At 33.6% G+C, this 26724-nt stretch overlaps 2 protein-coding genes across 2 annotated transcripts; both read left to right on the top strand.

The window, feature by feature from the left end:
* The first annotated feature begins 643 nt into the window (after positions 1-643).
* wu:fa56d06 (uncharacterized protein LOC795664 homolog) lies at positions 644-5029 on the top strand. The gene is made up of 10 exons (XM_051119674.1): positions 644-714; positions 859-896; positions 2133-2387; positions 2576-2698; positions 2854-3018; positions 3194-3388; positions 3511-3633; positions 3790-3954; positions 4121-4315; positions 4593-5029. The coding sequence occupies exons 2-10, from the start codon at positions 860-862 to the stop codon at positions 4685-4687; spliced, it is 1353 nt and encodes a 450-aa protein (XP_050975631.1). The 5' UTR covers positions 644-714; position 859; the 3' UTR covers positions 4688-5029.
* A 3025-nt stretch (positions 5030-8054) lies between these two features.
* On the top strand, positions 8055-26420 carry LOC127171256 (protein SON). The gene is given in 14 exon segments (XM_051119781.1): positions 8055-8178; positions 10705-10787; positions 10871-11042; positions 11308-11764; positions 11767-12856; positions 14490-14872; positions 14948-15079; positions 16528-16746; positions 16834-16944; positions 18197-18313; positions 22339-22486; positions 22563-22628; positions 24223-24338; positions 25799-26420. Coding segments are annotated over 14 exon segments (3336 nt in total). The 5' UTR covers positions 8055-8095; the 3' UTR covers positions 25958-26420.
* Positions 26421-26724: the final 304 nt, after the last annotated feature.

Genomic DNA, 26724 nt, shown 5'->3' with positions numbered 1-26724 from the left:
CAGGGTCACATTTATTTAATGTTAAAGTTTCTTTGTAATTAAAGGGACAGTTTTCTCTGCTAGGGAAGTCAATGGAGTTCAACAGAAGAAAGAAACTCAGGTTTGGAATAAAAAGCACTATGGTGAACTCCCTTTTACTGTGAAATTCGCTAGCAATTTCTGAGTAGAAGTTGTTGTTGTTTTTTCAGTGTAGGAGAGCAGAGTTTGACTCCTGAGAAAAAGACTTGCATGCAGCTCCTCTCAAAAATGTCTCAAACTGTGCTCAGATTTGTCAAGATTTACCAAAGGAAACTGTAAGAGAAACATTAAATCGAAACATATGAGTACTCCATTTAGGGGAACTTCTGAGTGATGCATTTGTCTTCCAGTAAGTGATACGAGAATATGTCAGTGCAATAAAGTGATTCAGGTCATGAATGTACTGACACTAATATCATTTGAAGTAGGTCATATGTCAGAACATCAGGATCAAAGAGTGAATGTTTTATCAGTGCCTAAGAGACAAAAGCAGATAAAAGGAAAAAGAGAGAGAGGATTGCAGGTGTAAGCCAACCTCTGAACCAGGTTATTATCTGAGTCTCCGGGTTATTAAAAGCGACTCCAGAGAGCATAAGAATCTTGTTGCGTGAGGTGAGTCAAACAGACAGGATAAGTCATTCTCACAGCGCTGAAGAATCTATCGATCCATTTTTCTCCGAACAGAAACGATCACAGGTAGCGTTTAACGTGTTGTAACTGTGCTCAGCTGGATCATTCAGACATGCCTGTGAAAGCAAATTGTTTGTTAGAAATGGTGTGCGGTGTTTGACAAGCTACAACAAACTACTTGTTACAGTGTTTTTCCATATTTTTTCACAGGATGTTCAGGGTCTTACTGCTCCTGTTGCTCGTGGCTGGTGAGATTTATCTATTTCTTATCTCATTTACTGACATATTTTTGAACATTCTGGCAGAACGTTCAAAAACATTTTTAAAAGCGATTCTAGCATGTAAAATAATTACATAAAATCAAAAATCAATATTTGGTTACATGCAATGCTATATATATATATATATATATATATTTTATAATATTTATTTAGTATATTATATAATATGATATTGCTTAATATCTGCCTGAATCTATTACAAAGCAAACCTGACTAATTGTTTTCCCAAGTCTCAGAATAGACTTGACTTCCTTCAAAACAACACAAGGAACTATGATGAAAATTTTTACTTCTGGAAAAAACTATCAAGCACATGATAATCATTAATCGTTAACAGTAATGCAAGACAGTCCACAGAGGATCACTTTAACATCTTGATTGTTTCTCCTAGAAATTAGAAATTGAACTATAAAAATATTCTTTTAAATTAAAATTAACTTGTAAACTATATATATAAATATGGCAAAATTGTTTAAAATATTTATATGTAAGTAGTCTATCATTTCAGTAATATATCAAATAAATAAATAAATAGTTTGTTTTTCAAAGTTGCTTAATTGTTATAAAAAATAATGTACACAGAATATAGGTCTCATTTTATTTCTTTTCTGGAATTAAATATAATCAATGCATGTCTGTTAATGACATACTTTGTTGGATTCACCTTAAAATTTGGCAATTTTGTATTTTTTCAAACTAAATTACAAAGATACTTAATGTAAAAATGACCTCAATAAATGATAATCATACTAAATGAATATGGATTTACTTTCAAACACTTTAAAAGGTTTCTCTCTCTCTCTCTCTCTCTCTCTATATATATATCACATTATAATGACTTTTTTAAATTTACGACAATTTTATTATAGTAACAATAGGGTAAATGTAATATGTGGTATTTAGTAGAAAGTGGTTACTCTTGTAAAGGTTTGTGTTTTCCTCATTCCTCACTCTTTTGAACTTTAAGCTTTTTTATAGGGTTTAACCACATTGGCACATTTTTCTGCTTGATAAAATATGTGATTACCTGTTCAACAACTGAGATAGAGATGTTTTTATGGCTTGTTAAGTGGGGGTGCTATTAGGTAATCTGGATTCTCTTTTTTTTTTCTTAAGTTTTCATAACTTAAATAAGTTCATATAAAAGTATGTTAAATGTCTAAGATATAAGCTGCAGGTTTGATGTTCATGATGTGTTTGCAGGTCTCCATGCAAGCCCACTGCACCGATTCCCAAATGGTAAAGTAAAAAGAAATGGGCTACAAATGGTCAAAGATGAACACAGGGATAACTTGGTTCTGAAGCACATAAACACTGATGTGAAACCCAAGAAGCAAGAACCAGTTCCTGTTGAGATCCGCAGGCAGGGAACAGAACCTTCCAGACGCATCCTGATGGACCTGAACACTGGGATGCTCAAGGAGGAACTCAGCGAAATGAATAGAAGAGTTTCCGGCTGTAAGTCTGCGAAATAATTTGCATTATTGATTTTAGTGCTTTGCTTTTTTAAAAATTCAGTCAGGTCAACTTGAAAACAAAATTGCATGGACAAATGCAACTCAACTGCAAATGCAAATCTAGTATAACAATGACAATGAACAGAGCAGATTCTAGGTACCTTCAATTGTTTGTTATTTTCTCCACAGACTATAATCCCCCAGTTTATGAGATGAGGAAGGGAACCCAGAATTCTCACGCTACCCTGGTGGATCCCAGAACTGGACAACTACTGGAGCCACAAACAGAGCAGCAGAGGAGCACAGCGCCATGTGAGTGCTTCAAAACCATATTTTGAGACATGAACGTTATTACACTGCTTGTACTTTAGTATATTATAGAGATTCCTCAAAAAGATGACTTTTCACATCATTTTGTAATATCTTAAATTGTTTTTTCTTCTGTTTTTTTTTTTTTTCATTTATAGTGGGTGAGTTCAGACAAGGCACTGAGTACCAGCCGTACATCCTACAAGTGCTCAGATTGAGTGCGATGTACAAACAAGACACTGAAACTTCCAGAAAACTCCTGATGGACCTGAATGCTGGTCTACTCAAAGAACACAGGAATCAGATGCACAGGAAAGCAGGCTGTAAGTCTCACTTTTTTTAATGGAGATTGTCTATTGATTGTCCAGCTACCAGTAACATAAACCACAAAAAAAAAAAAGAAAAAAGGGCAGTTTAAACTGGTCATTTACCAGGGAATCTTGCTTTCAAAGCAGTCCTTTACCAGTCTGGACTAATGTTTTCTTTCACCTTCATTAGCAGCTAAATGGGAAGTGGTTTCCGATCATGAAGATGAAAGAAGCCAAGACTCTTCTGAACATGAGGAGAACAACAAAGCAGCTCCTGTTGAGATCCGTAGGCAGGGAACAGAATTTTCCAGACGCATCTTGATCGATGTGGAGACTGGGATGCCCAAGGAGGAACTCAGCGAAATGAACAGAAGAGTTTCCGGCTGTAAGTATGCAAAATAATTGCATGGACAAACTCATGTTGTTCTGAACGAAAGTCTGGTATTACAGTGAGACTGAATAGAGCTGGTTCTGGCTACCTTCAATTGGTTGATATTTTCTCCACAGACTACAATCCTCCAGCTTATGAGATGAGAAAGGGAACCCAGAATTCTCACGCCACTCTGGTTGATCCCAGAACTGGACAACTGCTGGGGTCACAAACAGAGCAGCAGAGGAGCACAGCACCACGTGAGTGCTTTAGAACATGATATCAACCATGTTTTAAAACTTGCAATTATTACACAACTTGTACTTTGGGATATAGAGATTCCTCAAAAATATGAATTCTCACATCAATTCGTACAATCTTAAATTGTTTTTTCCTCTGTTTTTTTTCCTTTACAGTGGATGAGTTCAGACAAGGCACTGAGTACCAGCTGTACATCCTACAGGTGCTCAGATTGAGTGCGATGCACAAACCAGGCACTGAAACTTCCAGAAAACTCCTGATGGACCTAGACAACGGGCTACTAAAAAAACACCAAAATAAGATGGACAGGAGAGCAGACTGTTAGTCTCAACTTCAAATATCTGAGATCAAGGCAATTATGCCTTTGAATCAGTCATTGTCTGCTGATGTTGAAGATGTTTTTCCAATAATTCTGAAATCAAGTGCTTTGTAGAAAAATCTCAGTGGTTGCCAGTCTGGACTTATATTGTCTTCCACCTTTATTAGCAGCTAAATGGGAAGTGGTTTCCGATCATGAAGATGTAAGAAGCCAAGACTCTTCTGAGAATAAGGACAACCATAAGGCAGCTCCTGTTGAGATCCGTAGGCAGGGAACAGAAGCTTCCCAACGCTTCCTGACAGACTCGAACACTGGGATGCCCAAGGAGGAACTCGGCGAAAAGAACAAAAGAGTTTCTGGCTGTAAGTCTGCAAGTCATTTCTTATTGCACTCTTAAAAAAGATTCCAAAAGGAGGCTTTTACAGCAATACAATAGAAGAACCATTTCGAGTTCCCAAGAACATTTAAGTGAACAGTTCTGAAATATAAGCATTTTTTCTTAGTGTGAAGAACATCTAAAGAAACATTTTCTCCAATTAAATAGAACCTTATTATTTAGCAGAACTTCTAATTCAACTTTTAATTTATTTTTTTTTTTTTTAAATGAACTATCTTTTTAAATTTTTCTGTATTTTACAGTGGATGAGTTCAAACAAGGCACTGAGTACCAGCTGCACACCCTACAGAAGCACAGGATGTATGGCATTATGAAACAACGTTTAACACATTTATGAAAGTCACAGACTCTGTGAGCTTTTCCTTATCAATGAACATTGTCTTTGCTGGCTAATAAGACATGATTAATTTACATAACTGTCATCATTTGGAACACATTAGTACTTTCTGCTATTATTAAGTTGTATAAAGCTGCTAAAATATAACTGCAGGTCAACAGTCAATGCTATTTTGGGCCAAAACCAAATTTTTTGGTCATTGTTCCAGATGAGAGCTGGTGGATAACCACATGAAGACCATCTCAAGATCTCTGTGTTTTACTAAAGCTGTTGTCATCAGATATGTAACTGCCAATCTAGTTGACTCTACTGATGTATTCAGAGGTTTCATGCAATAAAAGTGACCTCACATGTTATATCTGCCAAATAAAAAACATTATCAAAATATATTTTTTTAGCTTGTTAAATTGACGTTTAAGTGACGTCATATTGCATGGAGCGAAAGTATTTTCTCCTATAGAAAAGCATTATAAACAGCTAGATCTGCTTACTTCTCGTCTCTTTAAGAAAAAAACAAACACAAGCCAGGTATATATTCAATACAGTTGCTAATTTAACAAAAAATAAAGCATCAACAGGCGTTGACTCCCAGCAGCACGGCAGGACTTTATGAACTTCTTTACTTCCAAAATCGATTAGAGAAAATTATAACCATGTAGCCGTCAGCTACAGTATCGCATCAGATAGATGCGATATAGATCTCCTGAGGAACAATTCCACTTGTTCTCTGCTATAGAACAGGAAGAATTGCATAAACTTGTTAAATCATCTAAACCAACAGCATGTATGCTCGACCCTAGACCATCTAAGATACTAAAAGAGCTTCTAAAGGTCATAGATCCTCTTCAGAATATTATTAACTTGTCATTGTCATTAGGATATGTCCCAAAAACCTTCAAACTGGCTGTTATTAATCTCTCATTAAAAAAACACAACTCAATCCTAGAGAATTAGTTAAATCTAATCTCAAAATCTCAAAATCTCAAATCTCCCTTTTCTGTCAAAGATACTACAAAAAGCAGTATCCTCACAGCTATGTTCCTTCTTAGAGAAAAAATGATATCTGTGAGGATTTCCAGTCAGATTTTAAATCATACCATAGTACTGAGACTGCTCTCATCATAGTTATAAATAACCTGCTCTTATCATCCGTATCTCTCTATTAGTGCTGCTGTACACTGTATTATTTATATAGTGTACAATACACTATATAAGCCTGCAGATAAGACGTCAATATTCAAAGATAGTTCAGTTGTATTATATGATAATTTTACTGCTACTATAATAACAATGTGAAAATCCCATTATGACCAATAAAGCTGTCAATACACTGCAGCCAAGAGACGTTGATTCATTCTAGCTTTTTAACCCCATAAAACCTACTGTATCATATTTGATTTATGAATTTCTAAGACTCTAATTTATCAACATGATCAAAACTTTTTCGAAGAACCTGTTGCACACAATCTACTACATCCCTTTGTATGTCTAACTGATATTTTTAGCAAGTAAAAGGCCTTTTAGTATAATTGCACAAATGCCCACCTTAAGCTCCTGCTTTGTGCCTTTTTTTTTTAATAAACATAAGAATATCTTTAATATTGTTAGGAATATTTCAAGATGAACACTTTTGGACTGAAGCGAGTTAGATCTACTTGATTATAATTTACCAGAATTTCATCTTACTTTTTGGCCATATAAAACAATTCTATCTGCGTTAGAAAGTTAATCGAATATCATCAAAACTGAGGTAACTTGGTACTGTAAGTTACTTGGTAACTTACATTATTTCTTCTTTAAAATAATAGTAAATTAATGTGAAATATTTTTTAACTTACTTTGTATGAAATTGTACATACACTGTGTGCATAATTATTAGGCATGTTGATAATCTGGTCATATTTTTTTACCAAGCACATTTTACCAATTCCAAACCACAACAATCTTAATAACTACTATTAATTTTGTATTTAATCATTTGTAAGTGATATATAACTGTCCATGAAGGCTGGAAGTGAAAAACTCCTTATATTCAGGTGTGCATAATTATTAGGCATGTTTTCTTTTACAGATAAAATGAGACAAAAAAGAGATTTAAAAGAGATTTAAGAAGAATGCAATACTAATGCATTACAAGAATCTTGCATTACAAGAGTTGATAAACTCTTGAAGGACAAGCATCACATCCTCTTGTACCTCTGATTCAAGAATTTATCTTCCAAAATCTAACAGTACATTTTGGGAGTTCATGTTTAGTCTCCTATCCTGAAAAGTCTGACTTGCAGAGATGGACTAAAATGAACTCCCAAAACTTACTGTCAGATTTTGGAAGATAAATTCTTGAATCAGAGGTACAAGAGGATGTGATGCTTGTCCTTCATGTATTCATGTATTTCACAAGACGTCAGCTTGTTATTCTTATTAAGTCAGGGGCATTTTTTAGGATTTTTTACCAAGCAAAGTCTCTGAGAACCTGACACATTGTACTTTTGAAGACTCCAGGTAGGTTGCAGGTCTGGAAAACGGTGGTGCTGGAGACAAAACGGTTCCTGATGGTGTCACACCTAATTCTTCACCTTAATTCCTAATTCTTTTACAGTTAACATCCATCTTTTCTTCTCCACCTGTTTTTTCTGACCACGCAGACTCAACAAGCATTTCGCTGTCCAATGGTCAAGCCTTAACTTTGCAAATTCTTGTAATGCATTAGTATTGCATTCTTCTCATGGGCATTTAATAATTTGGACTTTTCAGTCTGGGTTAAATCTGTTTTTTGGCTCATTTTATCTGTAAAAGAAAACATGCCTAATACTTATGCACACCTGAATATAAGGAGTTTTTCACTTCCAGCCTTCACGGACAGTTATATATCACTTACAAATGATTAAATACAAAATTAATAGTAGTTACTAAGATTGTTGTGGTTTGGAATTGGTAAAATGTGCTTGGTAAAAAAATATGACCAGATTATCAACATGCCTAATAATTATGCACACAGTGTATGTACAATTTCACAAAAAGTAAGTTAAAAAATATTTCACATTAATTTACTATTATTTTACAGAATAAATAATGTAAGTTAGTTTATTATTATTATTATTATTATTATTATTTTGTGAGGAACTATGGTTACCACAGTTACTTTCAATGGCTACTCGAGCGTCTGTCGCTCCCTCGATTATATCCGGTGTTGTTAAATTATGTTTAAAAAGCGAGCGGAAACGAGAAACACAAAGCGGTTTTGTTTGTATCTTTGTTATTAGCAGTTTAACTGTACAATACAATAACCGTTTTTACATTTCGAATTTGCCGCCTTCGCGCCGCTGTCAGTCGCTGTGGCGACCGGACAAAGAAGCAGGTGCTGAGGTATTCTGGGATACTGGCGGACCGAACCGCACTCCTACTGTGATGGCGACCAATATCGAGCAGATTTTCAGGGATTTTGTAATGAATAAGATTAAAGAAATCGAAGATGAAACTCAAGAAAACAGGTAAAATGTCCGCTCTTTTACTTGCGCCTTACGAGATCGCGTTATATCAGTATAACAGTTGTCGTCTTGTTTGTTTTAGCCGGTTAGCCAAACATTAGCTTCAGTGATCAATGGATGCAAACTCTACTGCAGCGCACTGAAACGCAGCGTTTAAACATTTTACAATTATGTTGTGTCTGAATTGTGTATTTTTTGCGTTTTGCTGTCAGTGTTTGTTGACGTGTTATAGTTGCTATGCAGAAAATGTTGCAAGTACGACAGTACAGCAACAGTATAAGATGACAATAGCTTTGACGTTTAGCGTTACTATGCTGCTATATTAATGCCCTACAGGTATATCTTGGCAATTACATGTTACTCGAATTACGTTACAAAGAATACTGTGGTATTAGCACGGTACGTTTTTGTTAGTATAACTAACGCAGTAGGTATAGAATGTACGAGATGTAAACCTTTACAATTACCATGGTAAACTAAGGTTTCACTATAATTGTTTCATATAGGTTTGTGAAATTTCACAATTGCTCATTTCTCATGTACCTTTGTGTTCAGACATTTGTGACCCAGGATCACAAAACCAGTCATAAGGGTCAATTTTTCAAAATTGAGATGTATACATCATCTGAAAGCTGAATAAGCTTGGTTTGTTCGGATAGGACGATATTTGAAAAAGATGCAACTATTTGAAAATCTGGAATCTGAGGGTGCAAAAAAATCAAAATATTGAGAAAATGGCCTTATAAGTTGTCCAAATAAAGTTCTTAACAATGTATATTACTAAGTTTTCATATATTTACAGTAGGAATTTTACAAAATTTCTTCATGGAACATGATCTTTACTTAATTTCCTAATGATTTTTGCCAAATAAGAAAAATCAATCATTTTGACCCATACAATGTATTTTTGGCTATTGCTACAAATATACCCCAGTGACTTAAGACTGGTTTTGTGGTCCAGGGTCACATTTAGACAAAGTACAGTGGTAGCACAATTGTTGTCAAGCAGTGACAGAAGTGTTTTGTACTGTAATGTAATACTTAAACTGAAACAGTTTTAAAACAACCATATAAACATTCTTAGATAAGCCAATATTAATCAAAGATTACTAATACTATATATCTTGCTTTTTATTGCAAGACAAAAAAAGATCAACAAAGAAACAGCAGTGTTATCAGTGAGTTTAAGGGATTTAACAATAAGCAAAATCTCAGCAAAAAAAGACATCAAATCTAGGTAACATCTTGAGAAATTAGTTTTTGTGTATAAAAAATTCACAAATTGTGCAACACACACACAAAAAATTAACAACAGGATCAATAGCATGATTACTGCCAGAAAAATACAGAAATATATAGAGTTCATTTGCAATAATGAATAACACTGTTTTTAACAATTTAAAAAAAAAATCATGTTTTTACATTGTGCATTCCAATTCATCTCAATCAAGTAAAAATAACAACAACAACAAAAATACAGCTAACTAACACAATAACACACAATAAAAACATAACATGATTTTTTAAATGAAAATTAAAAAAAAAAAAAACCTCTTCTTTTGTGACACTGAAAACCTCCTCATATCTTTCACTGAAAAGTTTAAATCACATTTTATAAAAGATGATAAATAACAACTTAGATAGAAGCAAGCAATTGATGCAAAATCTTAAAATGTACCTCTCTTATTTTATTAGAAATGCAAACATTTTCAGGGAGTATTTCAATAAATGCTATCAAAGAAATTGGATCCAGAAAAAAATTACAACAATTACTTGATATATCTACTGTTACATATCAAAGGTGTGTTTTAAATAAATGCAGGTAACTTGGAGACAAACTTTTGATGACAGAATTGAAAGATCTAGCTGGCAGAGGAAGACTATACAAAGTTATAAATTCTTCATACTCCAGTATAGTACCATCATCTTTAAATAAATCCATAACAAAAACAACACCTCTGTCATACCACTTGTCAATAAAAAGACATTTTCCACAGATTAAAATTCCAAAGAATAAGTTGTGCACGTAACACAGTTTCCAAGTGTTTTGATGTTTTCTTGGTTATTTGACATCACAAATATCACAGATATCAGCAAAGCTGATTTAAAGTGATAGTTCACCTAAAATTGAAGAAAGTAATCATTTACTCAGCCTCATGTTGTTCCAAATCGAGTTTCTTTTTCCTGCTAGACACAGAAAATGATATTGTGTAGAATGTTTTAACCAAACAGTTGACGGTAGCCATTGACTTGCATATTAGAAAAAAATCTAATGGAGGTGAATGGCTACTGCAGATTATTTGTGTAAGTTTATACAAATAAAAATGACTTGACTTGGTTAGTACTATGCTGACCACTGTACATTTTTGGCTGAGACACTAAATCAATAGTCAATATAAAGAAAAACTAAGATCACTAGGAAATGCTTTTAGATAAACAGCGGGTCTGTTGTGGTTTCTTGGTGTTCCTGTAATGATATGAATTACAAAATCATGTTTTAAATGAATAACACAATGTTTTTTCATTCAGTGTGACAGATGAGCCACAATCTGAACATGCAGTGGAGACGAGAGAAGATGGACTTAAAGAAGAAAAAATTAACACACCAACAGGTTAGTCATCAATACTTCTGATAACGTTTTTATGTTTTCTGTCCTATATTCTGTCATTAATAAGTCTTTTGTCTTCATGGCAGATAAAGTCATGCGTACTGACCTCCAAGATGACCATGGTAAAGAGGACACCAGCACTAAACACAGGAAGAGTAAAAAACACAAAAAACACAAAAGCAAAAAGAAGAGAAAGAAACGCAAAGAAGGAAAAGACAGTAGCTCAGACACGGAGTCCGACAAAGAGACTCAAGAAAGGTGCGAAGCAGTTCTTTGTGCTTACTAATGACAAATAATGTTAGTATAATCACCTTGAATTGATGAAGCCTTGTGTTTTAGATGTTATATTTACGAAATCTTACTATTTCAGAGCAGTATTATCATTTATTGCATTAAAGTATTTGTTCTTAACCTTTTATAATTTGTATAGCTGGATCACACAAATGGTGGGGTTTTTCAAATGAATCAGTTTTGACTTGTGCTTATGTGATAATTTTGTTCTGTGTTTGTGTGTTTTCTAAAGTGGGAAGAAAAAGAAGAAAAAGAAAAAGAAAAAAAGCAAAGATACAGACAAGGCGAAGAGGTCTGGCTCTCGGTCCGAAAGCTCCTCAGCATCTGCTTCTGAATCCGAGTCTGAATCGAAACCTTCTAGTGAAGCTGCAAAGTCCTCTTCAACAGGTAAGATTACAAAGTCTGAGCTCAAAGACTCACCTGGTGTTGGTAAGCCTCAGGAGTTGCCTGACATTATTCCCAAGATGGAGAATTCGGTCCACAAAAGCACGGAAAATGAAAGGCCCAAGGAGAAGAAAAGAAGATCTAAAAGTAAAGAGAGCTCCAGAGGAAGACGAAGCAGATCAAGATCACCCAAACGGAAGTCAGAGCGCAGATCCAGATCCCCAAACGACAACGGCGTTCAAAGTCAACCTCACGCTCTAGAAATAGCTCCAAAAAGAGGTCTCATCAACAGAGAGAGAGAAGTAGATCGAGGTCAAAGAGACGCAACAGTCGGTCCAGGTCTCATTCTGTCAGAAAAGGCAAGCGTTCGAGATCCAGGTCGCACTCCAGGAGAACTAGATCAAGGTCTGTTGTAATCTCGAGGAGGAACAGAAGGTCCACGTCGAAATCTAGGTCTCGCTCGCCACGGCGTAGACTCCGGTCTAAGAGCAAGTCTCAAAGCAGAACGAAACCTTCGAAATCAAGGTCCGTTTCGAAGTCCAGGTCTGACGTGAAACTGGAAACTGAATCGGTTAAGAATGATCAGAATACAAGTTCTGAAATACAAACAAATGTGTCTCAAAACACTACTGAGAATGGAGGTCCAACAACAGACACTAAGTCGTCTGAAACGGCATCCAGCGTCTTGAATTCTGGTTTTAACACAGGATCTTGGCGGCCAGTTCCCTTCTTGGCAGAGCCATCCGAGACCAAGTCTTCCCAAAAGTGCATTACACCTGAGGTGCCTTTGGAAGTGACCAGTGCATCTGAAGAACCTTCAACGTTCTCAACCGTTACGCCAAAAGATTCAGAATGTGCTGCCAACCCTGAAAAGAAAGAAACCAGCGCAAATCCAACTTTAACTTCAGTCGAGAGGAACTCAACCTCACCATCCAAATCTCCCAGTCAAAAAACATCCTCAAAATCCAAAGCAGCAGCTGCACGATCCAGATCAAAGTCGCCGTCGAAAAAGAGAAAATCCAGGTCGTCTTCACGGAAGTCTCGATCGCCCTCTGAAAGGAAATCGCACAAGTCTAGAACGAGGAGCAAACGGTCAAAATCGAGGTCGCCTAAAAAGAAAAGGTCGAGATCACGTTCGCAAGGCCGTCGGAGGAAATCTCGAACTCCGGATAGAAGCAGACGGTCGAAATCGAGAAAGAGGTCGAGGTCACGTTCGAGGAGGAGATCCCGATCCGGCTCGCGCTGGAGAAGGGGTTTCGGAAGCCGGTCGCTAAATCAGCGGGACCGATGGAAACGGGAACCGAGTCGATCTCCGGTCCTCATTCTCCGTAAGAAAAGATCGACTTCAAGAACTCGACGTAGCACCAGCAAGACGCCTCCACGTCTTACAGAACTTGGTATGCGGAAAATTCTTTTTTTTAATGTTTTTGATAGAAGTCTCTTCTGCTCAACAAGACTGTATTTATTGAACCAGTAAAAATTGTGAAATATTATTAGTTTCAAATAGCTGTTTTCTATGTGAATGTCTGTTAAAATGTAATTTATTTCTGTGATCAAAGCATCATTACTCCAGTCTTCAGTGTCACACGATCCTTCAGAAATCATTCTAATATGCTAATTTGTGAATCAGATTTTTTTTTTTTTACATTTATTTAGACAAAATAGAGACAATAAAATTGTATATTCCTTTAGACATGAATTTTGTCAAATTATGCAGCTTGTTGGGGTGGGCTTTTACTTTTGTATGTTCTTTTCTTTTTCTCTATTAACCTTTATATCTGTTTGTTTACTTTTTTTAATTTATTGAGGCAAAATAGTATAGAATTTTAGTGTTTTCCATTAAACATGAAATGTGTCCCAAATTGTTAGGTTGGGTTGTACTTTAAAAAAAAAAAAAAAATAATAATAATAATAATAATAGTAATAATAATAATAATTTAATAGTATTGTTGATATTGCAGTAGGCTTTTACTGTTCTAAGATTTTTATTATTTTTTTAATTTTATTATTTTTATATTTAGACAAAATAGTATTGTAATGCATTTTATGTCATATTAGGCAGCTTGTAAAAAATCACATTTATAACTATTTGATAGCATTTTTTAGTGTTTTATTTTTTATTTATTTAGACAAAATTGTGAAATATTATTAAAGTTTCACATAGCTGTTTTCTATGCGAGTATATTGTAAAATGTAATTTATTCCTCTGATCAAAACTGAATTTTCAGCATCATTACTCCAGTCTTTAATGTCGTGTGATCTTTCAGAAATCATTCTAATATGCTGATTTGCTGCTCAAGAAACATTTCTGATTATTATGTTGAAAACAGTTGTGCTGTCCAGCATTTTTGTGGAAACATTGGTGTTTTATTTTTCAGTATTCACAGATGGATAGAAAGTTCAAAATAGCATTAATTTAAAATTTTTTTTTTTTTTTTGTAACTTTAATTTTTTGTCTTTACTGTCACTTTTGATCAATTTAATGCATATTTGTTTAATAAAAATTTATTTATTTCCGAAAAAAACAAAACAAAACATTCAAGGCTGATTTGCTGCTTAAGAAACATTTTTTGCTTTGTAATATTGTTGTAAGAAAGAAAGAAAGTAAATTGATCAAAAGTGACATTTATAATGTTACAAAATGTTTCAATGTTTCAAATAAATGCTGTTCCATTGAACTTTCTATTCGTATGTGAATCCTGAAGAATAAAATGTATCACAGTTTCAACAAAATATCAGCATGTTAGAATGATTTCTGAAGGATCATGTGACACTGAAAACTGAAGTAATGATGCTGAAAATTCAGCTTTGAACAAAGAAATAAATTACATTTTACTATATGATCACATATAAAACAGCTATTTGAAATTGTAAAAATATTTCACAATTTTTACTGTATTTTTGATCAAATAAATGCAACCTTGGAGAGCAGAAGATATTTTTTTTTCAAAACATAGCAAAATCTTAATTATTCCATCTTTTGTCCAATAGTATTGCATTGGTCTTAATCTTGTTTTTTCCTCTTTCCAGATAAGGAGCAGTTGCTGGAAATAGCAAAGGCTAATGCTGCAGCTATGTGTGCCAAGGCCGGCGTGCCGATCCCAGAAAGTCTCAGGCCCAAATCTATTCTTCAGCTGCCCTTGCCAACTCCAAATTCCACATCCTTGTCTTTACAATTGCCAGTGATATCAAACATGTCTATGAATGCTGCTATGGCTAGTATGACTGCCGCCACCATGACCGCTGCTCTGTCCAGCATGGGTGCCTTGGCCTCCCTGCCACAAATGGCCCCATTACCGACAATCGTCAACAAGCCGCCGTCATCAGCTACACCGAATCTTGCCAGTATCGAAGAGGCCAAAAAGAAAGTAGCAAAACAGGCGAACAGCTTCAGCATTAAAGAGCTAACAGAGGTGAGCGTTGTGCATGTGATTACACTTTGGTGTATTTTTATCTGCATTGGATCAACACTTTATTTAATCCTTCAGAGATGCAAGAAGATCGCAGAGAGTAAGGAAGAGATGGCCATCGCAAAACCACACGTGTCAGACGATGAAGAGGAAGAAAGGCTGTTTGGAGCTTCCCTTAAGGAGAATAAGGGCATCGCATTCAGTCTCGGTGTAAGTGTCTCACTGTTATTGTTGTTCATACTTGAGTTTAGGGGCTTGCTTAAGTCACATTACAATTTAGAATGTGTTAATATTGGCATGCACTGTTTATGTTTATACAAACATGAAGTTTACCTTTAATTATGCAGCTTGTTGAGGTAGACTTTTACTTTTCTAAGCTTCAATAATGCATCTTTAGTTGTTCTTACCATCAAATCATACAATTAATATCTATTTTTCATACTGCACATTATACTGTGATGCCTAAATTTACTTATAACATTTAATTTAATTTAATTTTACCGAAATGTCACTTAAAAACTCTGCACAAATTAAACTTCCATTTTATTTTATTTTTGTTTTGATTTTTTATTTAGACAAAATAGTATATTTTTGTAAAATTATTGCTGGTTATTTAGGTGGGCTTTTATTTTTGTATTTTTTTTTTTTTGTAATACTGGTTAGCATTTATATCTATTTAAATTTTTTTTTTTTTTGGAAGCAAAATAGTATAGAATTTTAATGTTTTCCATTAAACATGAATTTTATGCCAAATTATGCAGCTTGTTAGGGTGGGCTTTTAAGTTTCCAAAAAAAATTTATATATATAAACATTTTATAAAATAAAATACTAAGTGTAATGTTATTGTCAATATTCGAGTAGGTTTTTACTTTTCAGTTTTTTTTTTATTTATTATTTATTAGCATTTGTAACTATGTGATTAAAATGTTTAGTGTTTTATTTTTTTTAATTATTTTATTATATTTATATTTCGACAAAATAGTATAGAATTTTAATGAATTTTGTCAAATTTAATCAAATCTAAAATAATTAGCATATAAAAATTTGATTTATTTTTTTGAGTGTCATTTATTTTTATTTAGATAAAATATAGAATTTCCACCTTTTTTCTTTTTTATTAAACATGAATTATATCAAATTATGAGTTTATCCAGGCTTTTTTATCATTTAAATTAATTCATTTATTTATATTTAGACAAAATATTATAAAATTTTAATAGCTGCAGTTAAGCATTCATTTTAGCTCAATTTTTTAATTGATAAATAATTGAGGAAAAAATGGAAAAATAAAAATTTATTGATATTGGATAATTAATTGCGCTTGCCAGTTATTTTAAAAATTGGATTACCGTTCAAAGTAAATCTTTAAATCTTCATTTCAAATGATTTAATTTAGGTTTTTACTGTTGTATTAGAATTTGTTAATATTGAAAATTTAGTTGTGCATGCTGTTTTTTTTTTTTTTTTTAAATAGACCGTCTTTGATTGTCTAAATTAATTTAAAATTATCTAATATTAGATTTAATATTATATGTATTAATATTGTCTAACGTTCTAACACTTTTTAATGTATTTGATCAAAATTCTACAATTCTTTTATTATTACTAAATTATTACTACAGTAACCGTGTTCCTATACTTCTCTTTTTTCCTTCAGAACACCTCAGTAAAGCCGGCCGTCCGAACCGAAGCGGCTTTTGCTAAGGAGTTCCCGGTGTCCTCCGGCTCCCAGCACAGGAAGAAGGAGGCTGATGGTGCGTATGGAGAATGGGTGCCGGTCGAAAAGAAAACAGAAAAGCCATCTACATCGGGTTCTTCTGGGACTGAGGAAACCAGCAAGGACAATGATAGTGTCTTTCCTGAAGCACCTTCTCAGGTAAGAGTTCAGCTTCTAAAATACATCAGAATGGTCTCAGATAAGTCTTGTGTTCAGCTTGTTTCAGCTCTTGTCTTTGGTTTCTAGCCTGTGGACATCACATTGGCTGTCAGTGAGAGAGCGGTCGCTCAGAAGAGACTGGCGGAAAACCCTTTTGACATCAATGCCATGTGTATGCTGAATCGGGCTCAAGAGCAAGTACGTTGCCTCTCTTGGACATTGGGGCTAAGAAAAATACTAAAACAAAATTAAAATGAAAACTGAAAATGTAAAATCACATTCAAAATATTAAATACTATAATACTATTAAAATAATATAAAATGTAAACATTAGATTTAAAAAACCTTACAATTTGAATCTAACATTTCTAAAACTGAAATAAAAATATAGAAATATTAAAAAAATAGTAAAAATGACAAAAGCAGATAAAATGACTACAATCAAAATGAAAAAAGAATAATAATAGGTCAAAAAATAATAAATGCTATAAAAGTATTTAAATAATAGAAAACATAAATGGTAGAAAAAATGTAGGAAAACCTAAATGAAACTTCCTTAAGCCTTGACTAAACTAAATAGAGATTTTTGAAGTACTATAGTTACTAAAACTGAAATAAAAAAAAGTTATGTAGACGTATTTAAAAAATCAGAATCGCAAAACAAATGACTAAAAATTCTAATAAAAAAACTGAAAAACTGAACTGTGAAAATGACATTCAAAATATTAAATACTATAATACTATTAAAATGCTATAATGTAAACATTAGATTAAAAACATAAATTAAAAATGAGAACTTTTGCCTTGAAAACTAATAGAAGTACTAAAATTTCTAAAACTGAAATAAAAATAAAGCTATATAGAAAGATTGAAAAGTAATTAAAATGACAAGAGTAGATAAAACGACTAAAATTAAAATGTAGATGTTGCCTTGACTAAACAAAATAAGATTTTTGAAGTACTATAATTTCTAAAACTAAAACTGAAATTAAAAAGCTATATAGAAATATTTAAAAAAAAATCTAAATCACAGAACAAAATTACTAAAACCTAAAATGAAAAGTGAAAATATAAAATTAAGGGTTCATTCAAAATATTCATAAATGCTGTAGTAGCATTTAATTTAATATTAGATTAACTGAAATACAGTAAAGCTATAAAGAAATATATATAGAAGTATTAAAAAAATAATAAAAATGACAAAAGCACATAAATAAGTTGCTAAACTTAAAGTAAAATGAATTTTTAAATCTAAAAATTAAAGCTCATTCAGATATGAGTAAATACTATAAAAGTGCCAGTGCCAGTAAACATGTTTTAGCACATTTTTTACAGATTTCCCCCACAATCAGAAAATGTGGACTGCATAAATTCTGCATTAGCCACGGTTTGAAGCTTTGTGTCCATACTTCATGATTTTCTAACTCACGCCTGTAAATGTCATTCACAGGTTGATGCATGGGCCCAGTCCAACACCATCCCCGGCCTCTTCACGGGCTCCACGGGTGCTCAAGTGCTCTCGTCCGACGAGCTCACTAACAGCGGCCCGCAGGCCTGGATTAAGAAGGTACAGCCATGAGTCGGCGGCACCACTCGTACTATGATGTTGGACATATATTGTGCTTGATGGTTTGTGTTTTGCATCATATATGTGTGTTAAATTCCCAAGAATCAAAGTAGACATCATTTCCTCATGCAAGTTGGCATAGTACAGTCAGACCCTTTTGACTTCTTGTGCTTAATTGAGATTTACACTCTTCTGACATGCGCTCACGTCGCACACGGAGGGTAAAATAGCTCTCTCAAACTCGAAAATACCCATCATCCCTTCTTATAAAGTCATATACATAAGAATTGTCATCTGTGATTGCTTTGCCAATTGGTGTACCCAGTCGTTAATTTAGACCGCAGACCAGTCAGTCGCACAATGATAGTCCGCTTTTCATGTAATAAGTATTGATTTAGCACTGAAGATGACGTCAAGGTATCTATGGAAACGCCCTTGCCAAAAGACAGCTCAAAGCTGTGTTTACTGACGTCATTTGCTTTTTTTTAAGCTGAAAGAAAGAGAAACGGCTTCTCGTCTTTCCTCTAAAGCGCAAATATTTGACCTGATCGCAATCTTTTGAGTCTCTCTGATTAAACCGGCCGGCGCCGTAGCGGTCGAACGGGTACACCACTTGTGCACGGTCATGCAGATGTTTTATATCTGAAATTCTGTCGTAGCAGATGCATTGATGGATGGGCAGCGCACCTCACTATACTCCTCTAAAAGTGTCTTTTGAGAGAGGGGAGGAAGGAAGAGGATGTGAAGTAAGTCTCTCCACCCCTCCTCTGATCGACCAATGAGTATAGACATACGCATCAGGATCTGAAATCTGATTGGATGAGCCAGTGTATGCACACCGGTGAACACATATTTACAGCCTACAGTTAGATTAATGATCTGTGTTAATGCACTATTGTTTCAAAATATGGGGTCAGTAACATTTTTTTTAAACATCATCAAGGCTGCATTTATTTGATGAAAAATGCAGTAAAAATTCTGATAAAATATTGTAATTTATTCCTCTGATACAAAGCTGAATTTTCAGCATCATTGAGTTACATGATCCTTTAAAAATCTTTATTATCAGTGTTGAAGACCGTTTTTATACAGAAAATTTTGAAAATTTTAGTTTTCAGGATTATTTGTTGAATAGAAAATTGAAAAGAGCAGCATTTATTTGAAATGTAGCAATGTTTGTTGTTTCTTGTTGCTAAGTTTGTTGAAGTACAATTTTTTTTCTAAAACTGAAATAAATATAAAACTGTATAGAAATTTAAGAAGTTTTAGTAAAAACTTAATTAAATATTATTATTATTATTATTATTATTATTATATTGCTAAAACTAAAATTAAAAATAAAAAAATAAAGGCTCATTCAAAAGATTCATAAATTCTGTAATAGTATTTGAATAATGTAAAACAAGTATTAGCTGAACGAAGTGTTGATGTACTAAAACTACTAAAATGAAATAAAAATAAACTATTGAAATATAAAAAAGGTAAAAGCACATAACAAAATGAAAATGGAAAATGTTTGTAATGTTCTAAATGTCTTTACTGTCACTTTTGATCAATTTGATGCATACTTGCTGAATAAAAATTTTAATTACTGACTCCAATTATTGAACAATAATGTAGTTATTCACTGAAAATGGGTTTGTTTTATCACTGATGTTTCTGTCACAAAACAACAAATCACTTGAAGTTGTGTGTTATAGTTATTCTAAGAGTTTTAGACACTCCTAAAAACCCTTAACCATAGTAAAATCACTGCTTTAATGTGTAAAATGTATTAAATTAACACAATCAGTTAGCGGAGAGACGTATTGTCCTGAAGGCATTAGATGCTGACAGCTGCGTAATGCAGACCTTTACATTAAGACACGATAATCCCAGTTTTTATTTAGACTCGGGAGCAAAATACTTTGAGACACCAAACATTCACACAACCAAATACGGCTCAGGGCAGTGGTACCGAAATGGCCAACTTTGCCTAGATACAACAGTCTCGGTGAATCCTGGGATGTGTTTGGAGCTCACTCTTGACGTAAGAGCGGGATCCAAATCGCTCAGATGATACAGAAGGTTCAGTCTAAAAATGATTGGCGTGTCAAAAGGGCCTGGTCATGCACTAACTGCAGTCAAAACAATGTTTGGGGTTTGGCATCCAGTGGGTGCGAGGATCAGGCTCATTGCTTGGGTTGGTGGGTTTGGGACACGGATGGAAGAGGGGTGGGGGCTCACAGTTTGACCTGTGAACTCTCACCCCTCTGTATGGAAACTTGTTGCAGGGTCAGTCCTTGTAGCTGCCTTGTTGCCATGGTCACAGTCAGGCCCCTTCTATTCACGTCAGATGCTCGGCCGATGATGGGGGCCTAGGTACGTACGTCCTCCAGCACCCTTCCTTCTATTCATGTGGATTTGTGTGTGAACTGATGCATTTCTGCCATGTCCTCCTGTTTGTTTGCACTGAACCGACTCAGAGCCTGAGATCTGTTCAGGACGGTATTGATGCTTCTTCGCCTGTTGAAGGCTCACACCTTAATTACTCATGTGTTATGGAAAATTATACACTACAGGACAAAAGATTGGAATCGTGTTTGATGTTTGTTTTATTTTTGTGTTTATTTGATCAAAAATACAGGGAAAAATTGTGAAATAGTTTTACAATTTAAAATAGCTGTTTTCAATGTGAATATCTGTTAAAATGTAGTTTATTCCTGTGATCAAACGTGAATTTTGAGCAACATTATTCTAGTCTTCAGTGTCACAAGGTCCTTCAGAAATTATTCTGATATGCTGATTTGCTGCTTAAGAAAAAAATCAGATTATTATCAATGTTGAAAATATCTTAGTAGAAACCATGATACATTTTATTTTTCAGGATTCTTTGATGAATACAAAGATCAAAAGAACGTCAGTTAATATTTTGTAACATTATAAATATTTTGATTCTCACTTTTTGATCAGTTTAATGTGTCCTTGCTGAATAAAAGTATTAATTAAAAAAGTCTTGCATGGAAAAATACCTAAAAGGTGTTTCCACAAAAATATTAAACAGCAAAAAAAAATTTTTTAACATTGATAATGATCAGAAGCGTTTCTTGAGCATCAGTCATTTAAATATTCATAAACACTGTAATAGAATTTAAATATAAAACATAAATATTTGATTAAAAAAAATAGAAATATTGCTTTGACCACAGTTTGTTGAAGTTTAACATTTTCTAAAACTGAAATAAAAATAATCCTTTCATGTAAGACTTTTTTTAATAATACTTTTATTCAGTAAGGATGCATTAAATTTATTAAAAGTGAAAGACAAAACATTTATCATGTTACAAAATATTAAATGCTTTTCTTTTGATCTTTGTATTCATCAAAAAATCCTGAAAAATAAAATTGTATCACATTTTCCACAAAAATATTGGGCAGCACAACTGTTTTCAACATTGCTAGTAATCAGAAATGTTTCTTGAGCGGCAAATCAGCATATTAGAATGATTTCTGAAGGATCATGTGATGCTGAAGACTGGAGTAATGATGCTGAAAATTCAGCTTTGATCACAGAAATAAATTACATTTTAACAGATATTCGCATAGAAAACAGTTATTTGAAATTGCAATAATATTTCACAATTTTACAGTTTTTACTTTATTTTTAATCAAATAAATGCTGTGTTGCTGAGCAGAAAAGCCTTTATCCAAAAACATTAAAGATCGTAATTATTCCAAACTTTTGTCCAGTAATGTGTATATATATATATATATATGTATTTATTTATATTTGTACTTTTTTAGTCATTTAGACCTGCAGCAGGTGAGAAATAAAGGATTCTACATTTTAACATTTTACATATTCTTAAAATAGTTAAATAGAAATGTACAAAGCTATTTTAACTAATATCTAATATTAATTTAAAAACAGCTCCGGTTGAAGTGACGTGACCTGACTTCACTGAATAAGCGAGTCTCTCACTATTTCCTGTTTCTCTTCGTTTGCCTCTCTTTCTCTCTGCCTGAATCTGTCCCGTTCCATTCAGGACCAGTTCCTGCGGGCGGCGCCGGTCTCGGGCGGGATGGGGGAGTTACTGATGAGGAAGATGGGATGGCGGTCAGGGGAGGGTTTGGGGAAGCACAGGGAAGGAACGGTGGAGCCCATCATTATCGACTTCAAAACGGACCGCAAGGGTAAGAAGAAGCCGTGTGGAAATCAACTCGTATTATCACCACTGAGATCATAGTGCGGATGTTTCTGTCCATACAGGCCTTGTAGCAGAAGGAGAAAAGACCCAGAAGTCTGGCAACATTGTTGTGATGAAGGATCTTCTAGGTGAGTCTTTAAATCAGTGAGTCTCCAATCTGATCATCAGGATCTTTTGAGGAACGTTTGTTTCCAGAAGTTTTACTTTCCTGTTGCTCAGTGGAGGAATGATCTTCCCAAGCCTCCAAAACATCTCACATCTTTTAAGGAACGTTTATTTGTTCATCTCTCACTCAATCATCATTGGGTTGCTTTGCATTATATGTTCGGATCATTTCAATCTCATCTTACTAAGACATATTATTGGAGATACAGATGATATTTAGATCATTTTATGTGGTCTGTGCAGCAGATTTTACTGTTACAGTTGAGGTCAAAAGTTTACATACACCTTGCAGAATTTGCAAAATGTTGATTATTTTACAACACATAAAAGAGGGATCATACAAAATGCATGTCATTTTTTTATTTCCATTATTGATTTATTGATCCACAGCTGTGTTTTTTTGTTAAACTGCCTGCTGTTCTTCAGAAAAATACTTCAGGTCCCACAAGTTCATTTTTGTGTATTTGGACCCTTTCCAACAATGACTGTATAATTTTAAGATCCATCTTTTCACACCGAGGACAACTGAAGGACTCATGTGGAACTATTACAGAAGGTTCACCGGAGGGTGAAAACTTTTTTCAACAGAATGAAGATGTGTACATTTTTCTTATTTTGCCTAAATAAATTGTTTTTTTAAGAAGCTATAGAAGATACTTACATGTTTCCCAGAAGACAAAATAAGTTAAATTTAAATTCAAAAGTTTTCACCCCCCGGCTCTTAATGCATTTTCTTCTGGAGCATCTATAATAGTTGCATATGAGTCCCTCAGTTGACCTCAGTGTGAAAAGATGGATCTTAAATTATACAGTCATTGTTGGAAAGGGTTCAAATACACAAAAATGCTAAAAAACCAAAGTATTTGTGGGACCTGAAGGATTTTTCTGAAGAACAGCGGGCAGTTTAACTGTTCAGTACAAACAAGGGACTCATGAATAACTATCACTAAACAAAAAACACAGCTGTGGATCATTCAGGAACAACACAGTATTACAAATCAAGTGTATGTAAGCTTTTGAAACGGGGTCATTTTTATAATCTAAACTTTTATTGTCTCTTGTGGACTATATGTAAACATCTTTTATGTGAAATATCTTATTCAGGTCAGTACTAAAAAAAAAACAACATGCCTTATTTTGGTAAAATTAACATTTTGCAGATTCTGAAAGGTGTATGTAAACTTCTGACCTCAACTGTATAGTGAGCATTAAACCAAATTACATATTATTGCTCAGTTTATGTCTCTGAATAAAATTAAGCTGTTTTGTCTTCATATTCTCACTATATCAGACTGTATGAACCATACAGGCCTTGTTTATCAGATACAATACAACAGAAAACACATGCAAACGTTTTCTTTAGATTTCTAAAATTTTGCCTAAAGGTTTAAAAAACTGTTCCATTTTATAAAATGTAGATTTATTTGACTATCATTTCATGTGTCAGGCTTTACAGGGTAAATCAGAAAACTGATGTAGTCCTGAAGTCAGAGGGAAATGATTGGTTGATAAGAATGTGTAGCTTATGAGAATGTGGATGTGATGTTTATTCTGCAGGGAAGCATCCGGTATCTGCTCTGATGGAGATGTGCAATAAGAAGAAGTGGCCGCAGCCAGAGTTTGTGATGGTGCACCACAGCGGACCCGACCACCGCAAGAACTTCCTCTTCAAGGTTAGTGACTAATTTTAAAAAGTATTGTTTTAAGTATCATTTTATACTATTTTGCATTAAAAAATTAAACAAAAAAAGTTTCAGATGAATTGTGAATTTAGACATCCTGATATTATAATTAAAACTACAGCTGCAACATTGTTGGAAAAAACTGACATTGCAATATTTTGTTTTTCAGCCATATGAAAAACTACAGTAATGTTCACTAGATGACTTGAATATTTGGAAATAGTTATTCTAGAATTATCGTAGTGATTTTGTTGGGGAGTGCATCTACATATGAAGAGTTTATGTGCAAAAAGTTTTTTTTTTTTTTTTTTTTTTTTTTTTTTTTTTACATTTTTTTTTGGTTATTTTTACTTTATCAAAATACAAAACTGCAGTTTGAGATTAATTTGAATGCGCAATGAAAGATTTTTGAAAGTTATTTGTTTTTGCAAAAAACTTTTCATATAATAACTTTACTTTTTTTTTTTTAAGTGTGAATCATCCTTTTAGGACTAAAACAGGAAAAACTTAATTTCTGGGTGGTCACACTTGAGTTTACTCCTTACAAGAACCAACTCAAACAATTTTCAGTAACAGTACAATAAGTTACAGTATTTTTATGTTCAATATGATTTTTATTATTTAATGTAATAAAATGTAGTTGTTTATTTTCATTAAAATAATTGTGTGAAATATTATTATTATTATTATTAATATTATTATATAAAATATATCATTTTATATAAAATAATTATTTAATAATATTTTTTAAACAAATCAAATTATTAGTAAAGTTATAAAAATCATAAAATATATTTTTAATATTTATTAGAAAATAATAAATTATTATTAAAGTAGTAATAAAAATCTAGGTTATAGGGCTGGGATATATGAAATCTCTCTTTTGTTTGTTGTTGTTGTTGTTGTTGTTTGTTTTTCCAGAACATTTGACAGATTCTCTTTTTTTATGATTTTTAACTAGTCAACCTTTAAATGTAACTACAACATGATTCAAGCAACTTTTTCTTTATTAATTTCTTAAAGTTAAATATCTTTGCAGAAAAGATGCATTAACTACTACTACATCTTGTACAAACTTGTCTTATACATTTTATGTGTTAAGAAATAATACAAGGAAAATACTTTAAAGAAAAAAAAAAAAACCTCAAAAGTCAAGGTAATTCAAAATGACTGAGGGTATAAAACCAGTAGACTATTAACTGTAAATGTTTTGTAAAAACAATGTTACCATGATGCAAACATCAAATATCAGACATACAGTAGTAGTTCGTCAGAGGTTTTTTTTATTCGATTACGCTGCTTTTCCGTTGTTTTTTCTATGAAAACATGAAGGTGTACGACTGTTGCACTCACGTCCCTTGCAGCAGCTCATGCATGAAACGGCATTCTAAAAACGCAGCCATAGCTTTGTGTGATTTGCTGTCAGTCAGATTTGTGTGTGTGTTTGTCAGGTGGTGGTGAACGGATGTGATTATCAGCCTCAGACTGCCAGTCCCAATAAGAAACACGCCAAGGCGATGGCAGCGACGGTCGCTCTGCAAGCCATGGGAGAGGTGGCGGGAGACGGCGTTCATACCGGACCAGTGTTCACCGCGGCCACCAGCACGTGACGCCAGCGCACGACACTCTCTGACACACTCGTTTCATTTCAGTTCTCATGTTGTCAAATAAAGCAATATCATCTTGATATGGCACATCTGTAAGTATTTTTGTAATTGGTTCATTTTCTTTAACCACATCCTACTTGAATTGGTAAACCGATGGCCTTTGCATGACAATGAAATGAGTTAGCATGTACACTAATGAGAATAAGTATGAAGGTGACTAGGTTTGAACTGTGAAGGTTTGCGTTTAATGCATTTGACTGAACATTGTTTTAAGCTCACGTCTGCTCTTGTAAATGTTTCATGCATGCTGTAAAACTATTTTATCTTTGTAAACATTTTTTCTTTGCTTTAAAGTTTTACCAGCCCCAGTCCATTACATCCTCTATTTCTGAAGGCTTATGTTCTGTTGCTGGCAGAGAACATGTTTTTGTGATGAAACAGAATAAATCATGTAACTGGAAAATGATGCTCTTTATTGTGTCTGGTCAGTCTAAACAGTTTAGAAAAATTATGTTAGTTACAAGTTTTTATGAGTCTTTTATGGGTCTTTATACAAATCAAGGCCTTAAATCAGAGCAGAATGTTTTATATTTTCATTAAATCTTGCATGCAATACCAAAAAAAAAAAAATTGTTTTCCAAAATAAATATCTAAACATTTATAAAGCAAGATAATTTACTTGCAATGCAAATGTGAAATGACGTCTTGAAAATTTGAAAAAACTAAAAAAAAAATGCTTAAAACAGGAGCAAATATGTCAGTGGGAAATT

Source organism: Labeo rohita, chromosome 1 (genome assembly GCF_022985175.1).
Source record: "Labeo rohita strain BAU-BD-2019 chromosome 1, IGBB_LRoh.1.0, whole genome shotgun sequence".
NCBI lineage: Eukaryota > Metazoa > Chordata > Actinopteri > Cypriniformes > Cyprinidae > Labeo > Labeo rohita.
Note: the sequence above shows the minus strand (reverse complement) of the source record. Positions and strands in the feature narration are given on the sequence as shown.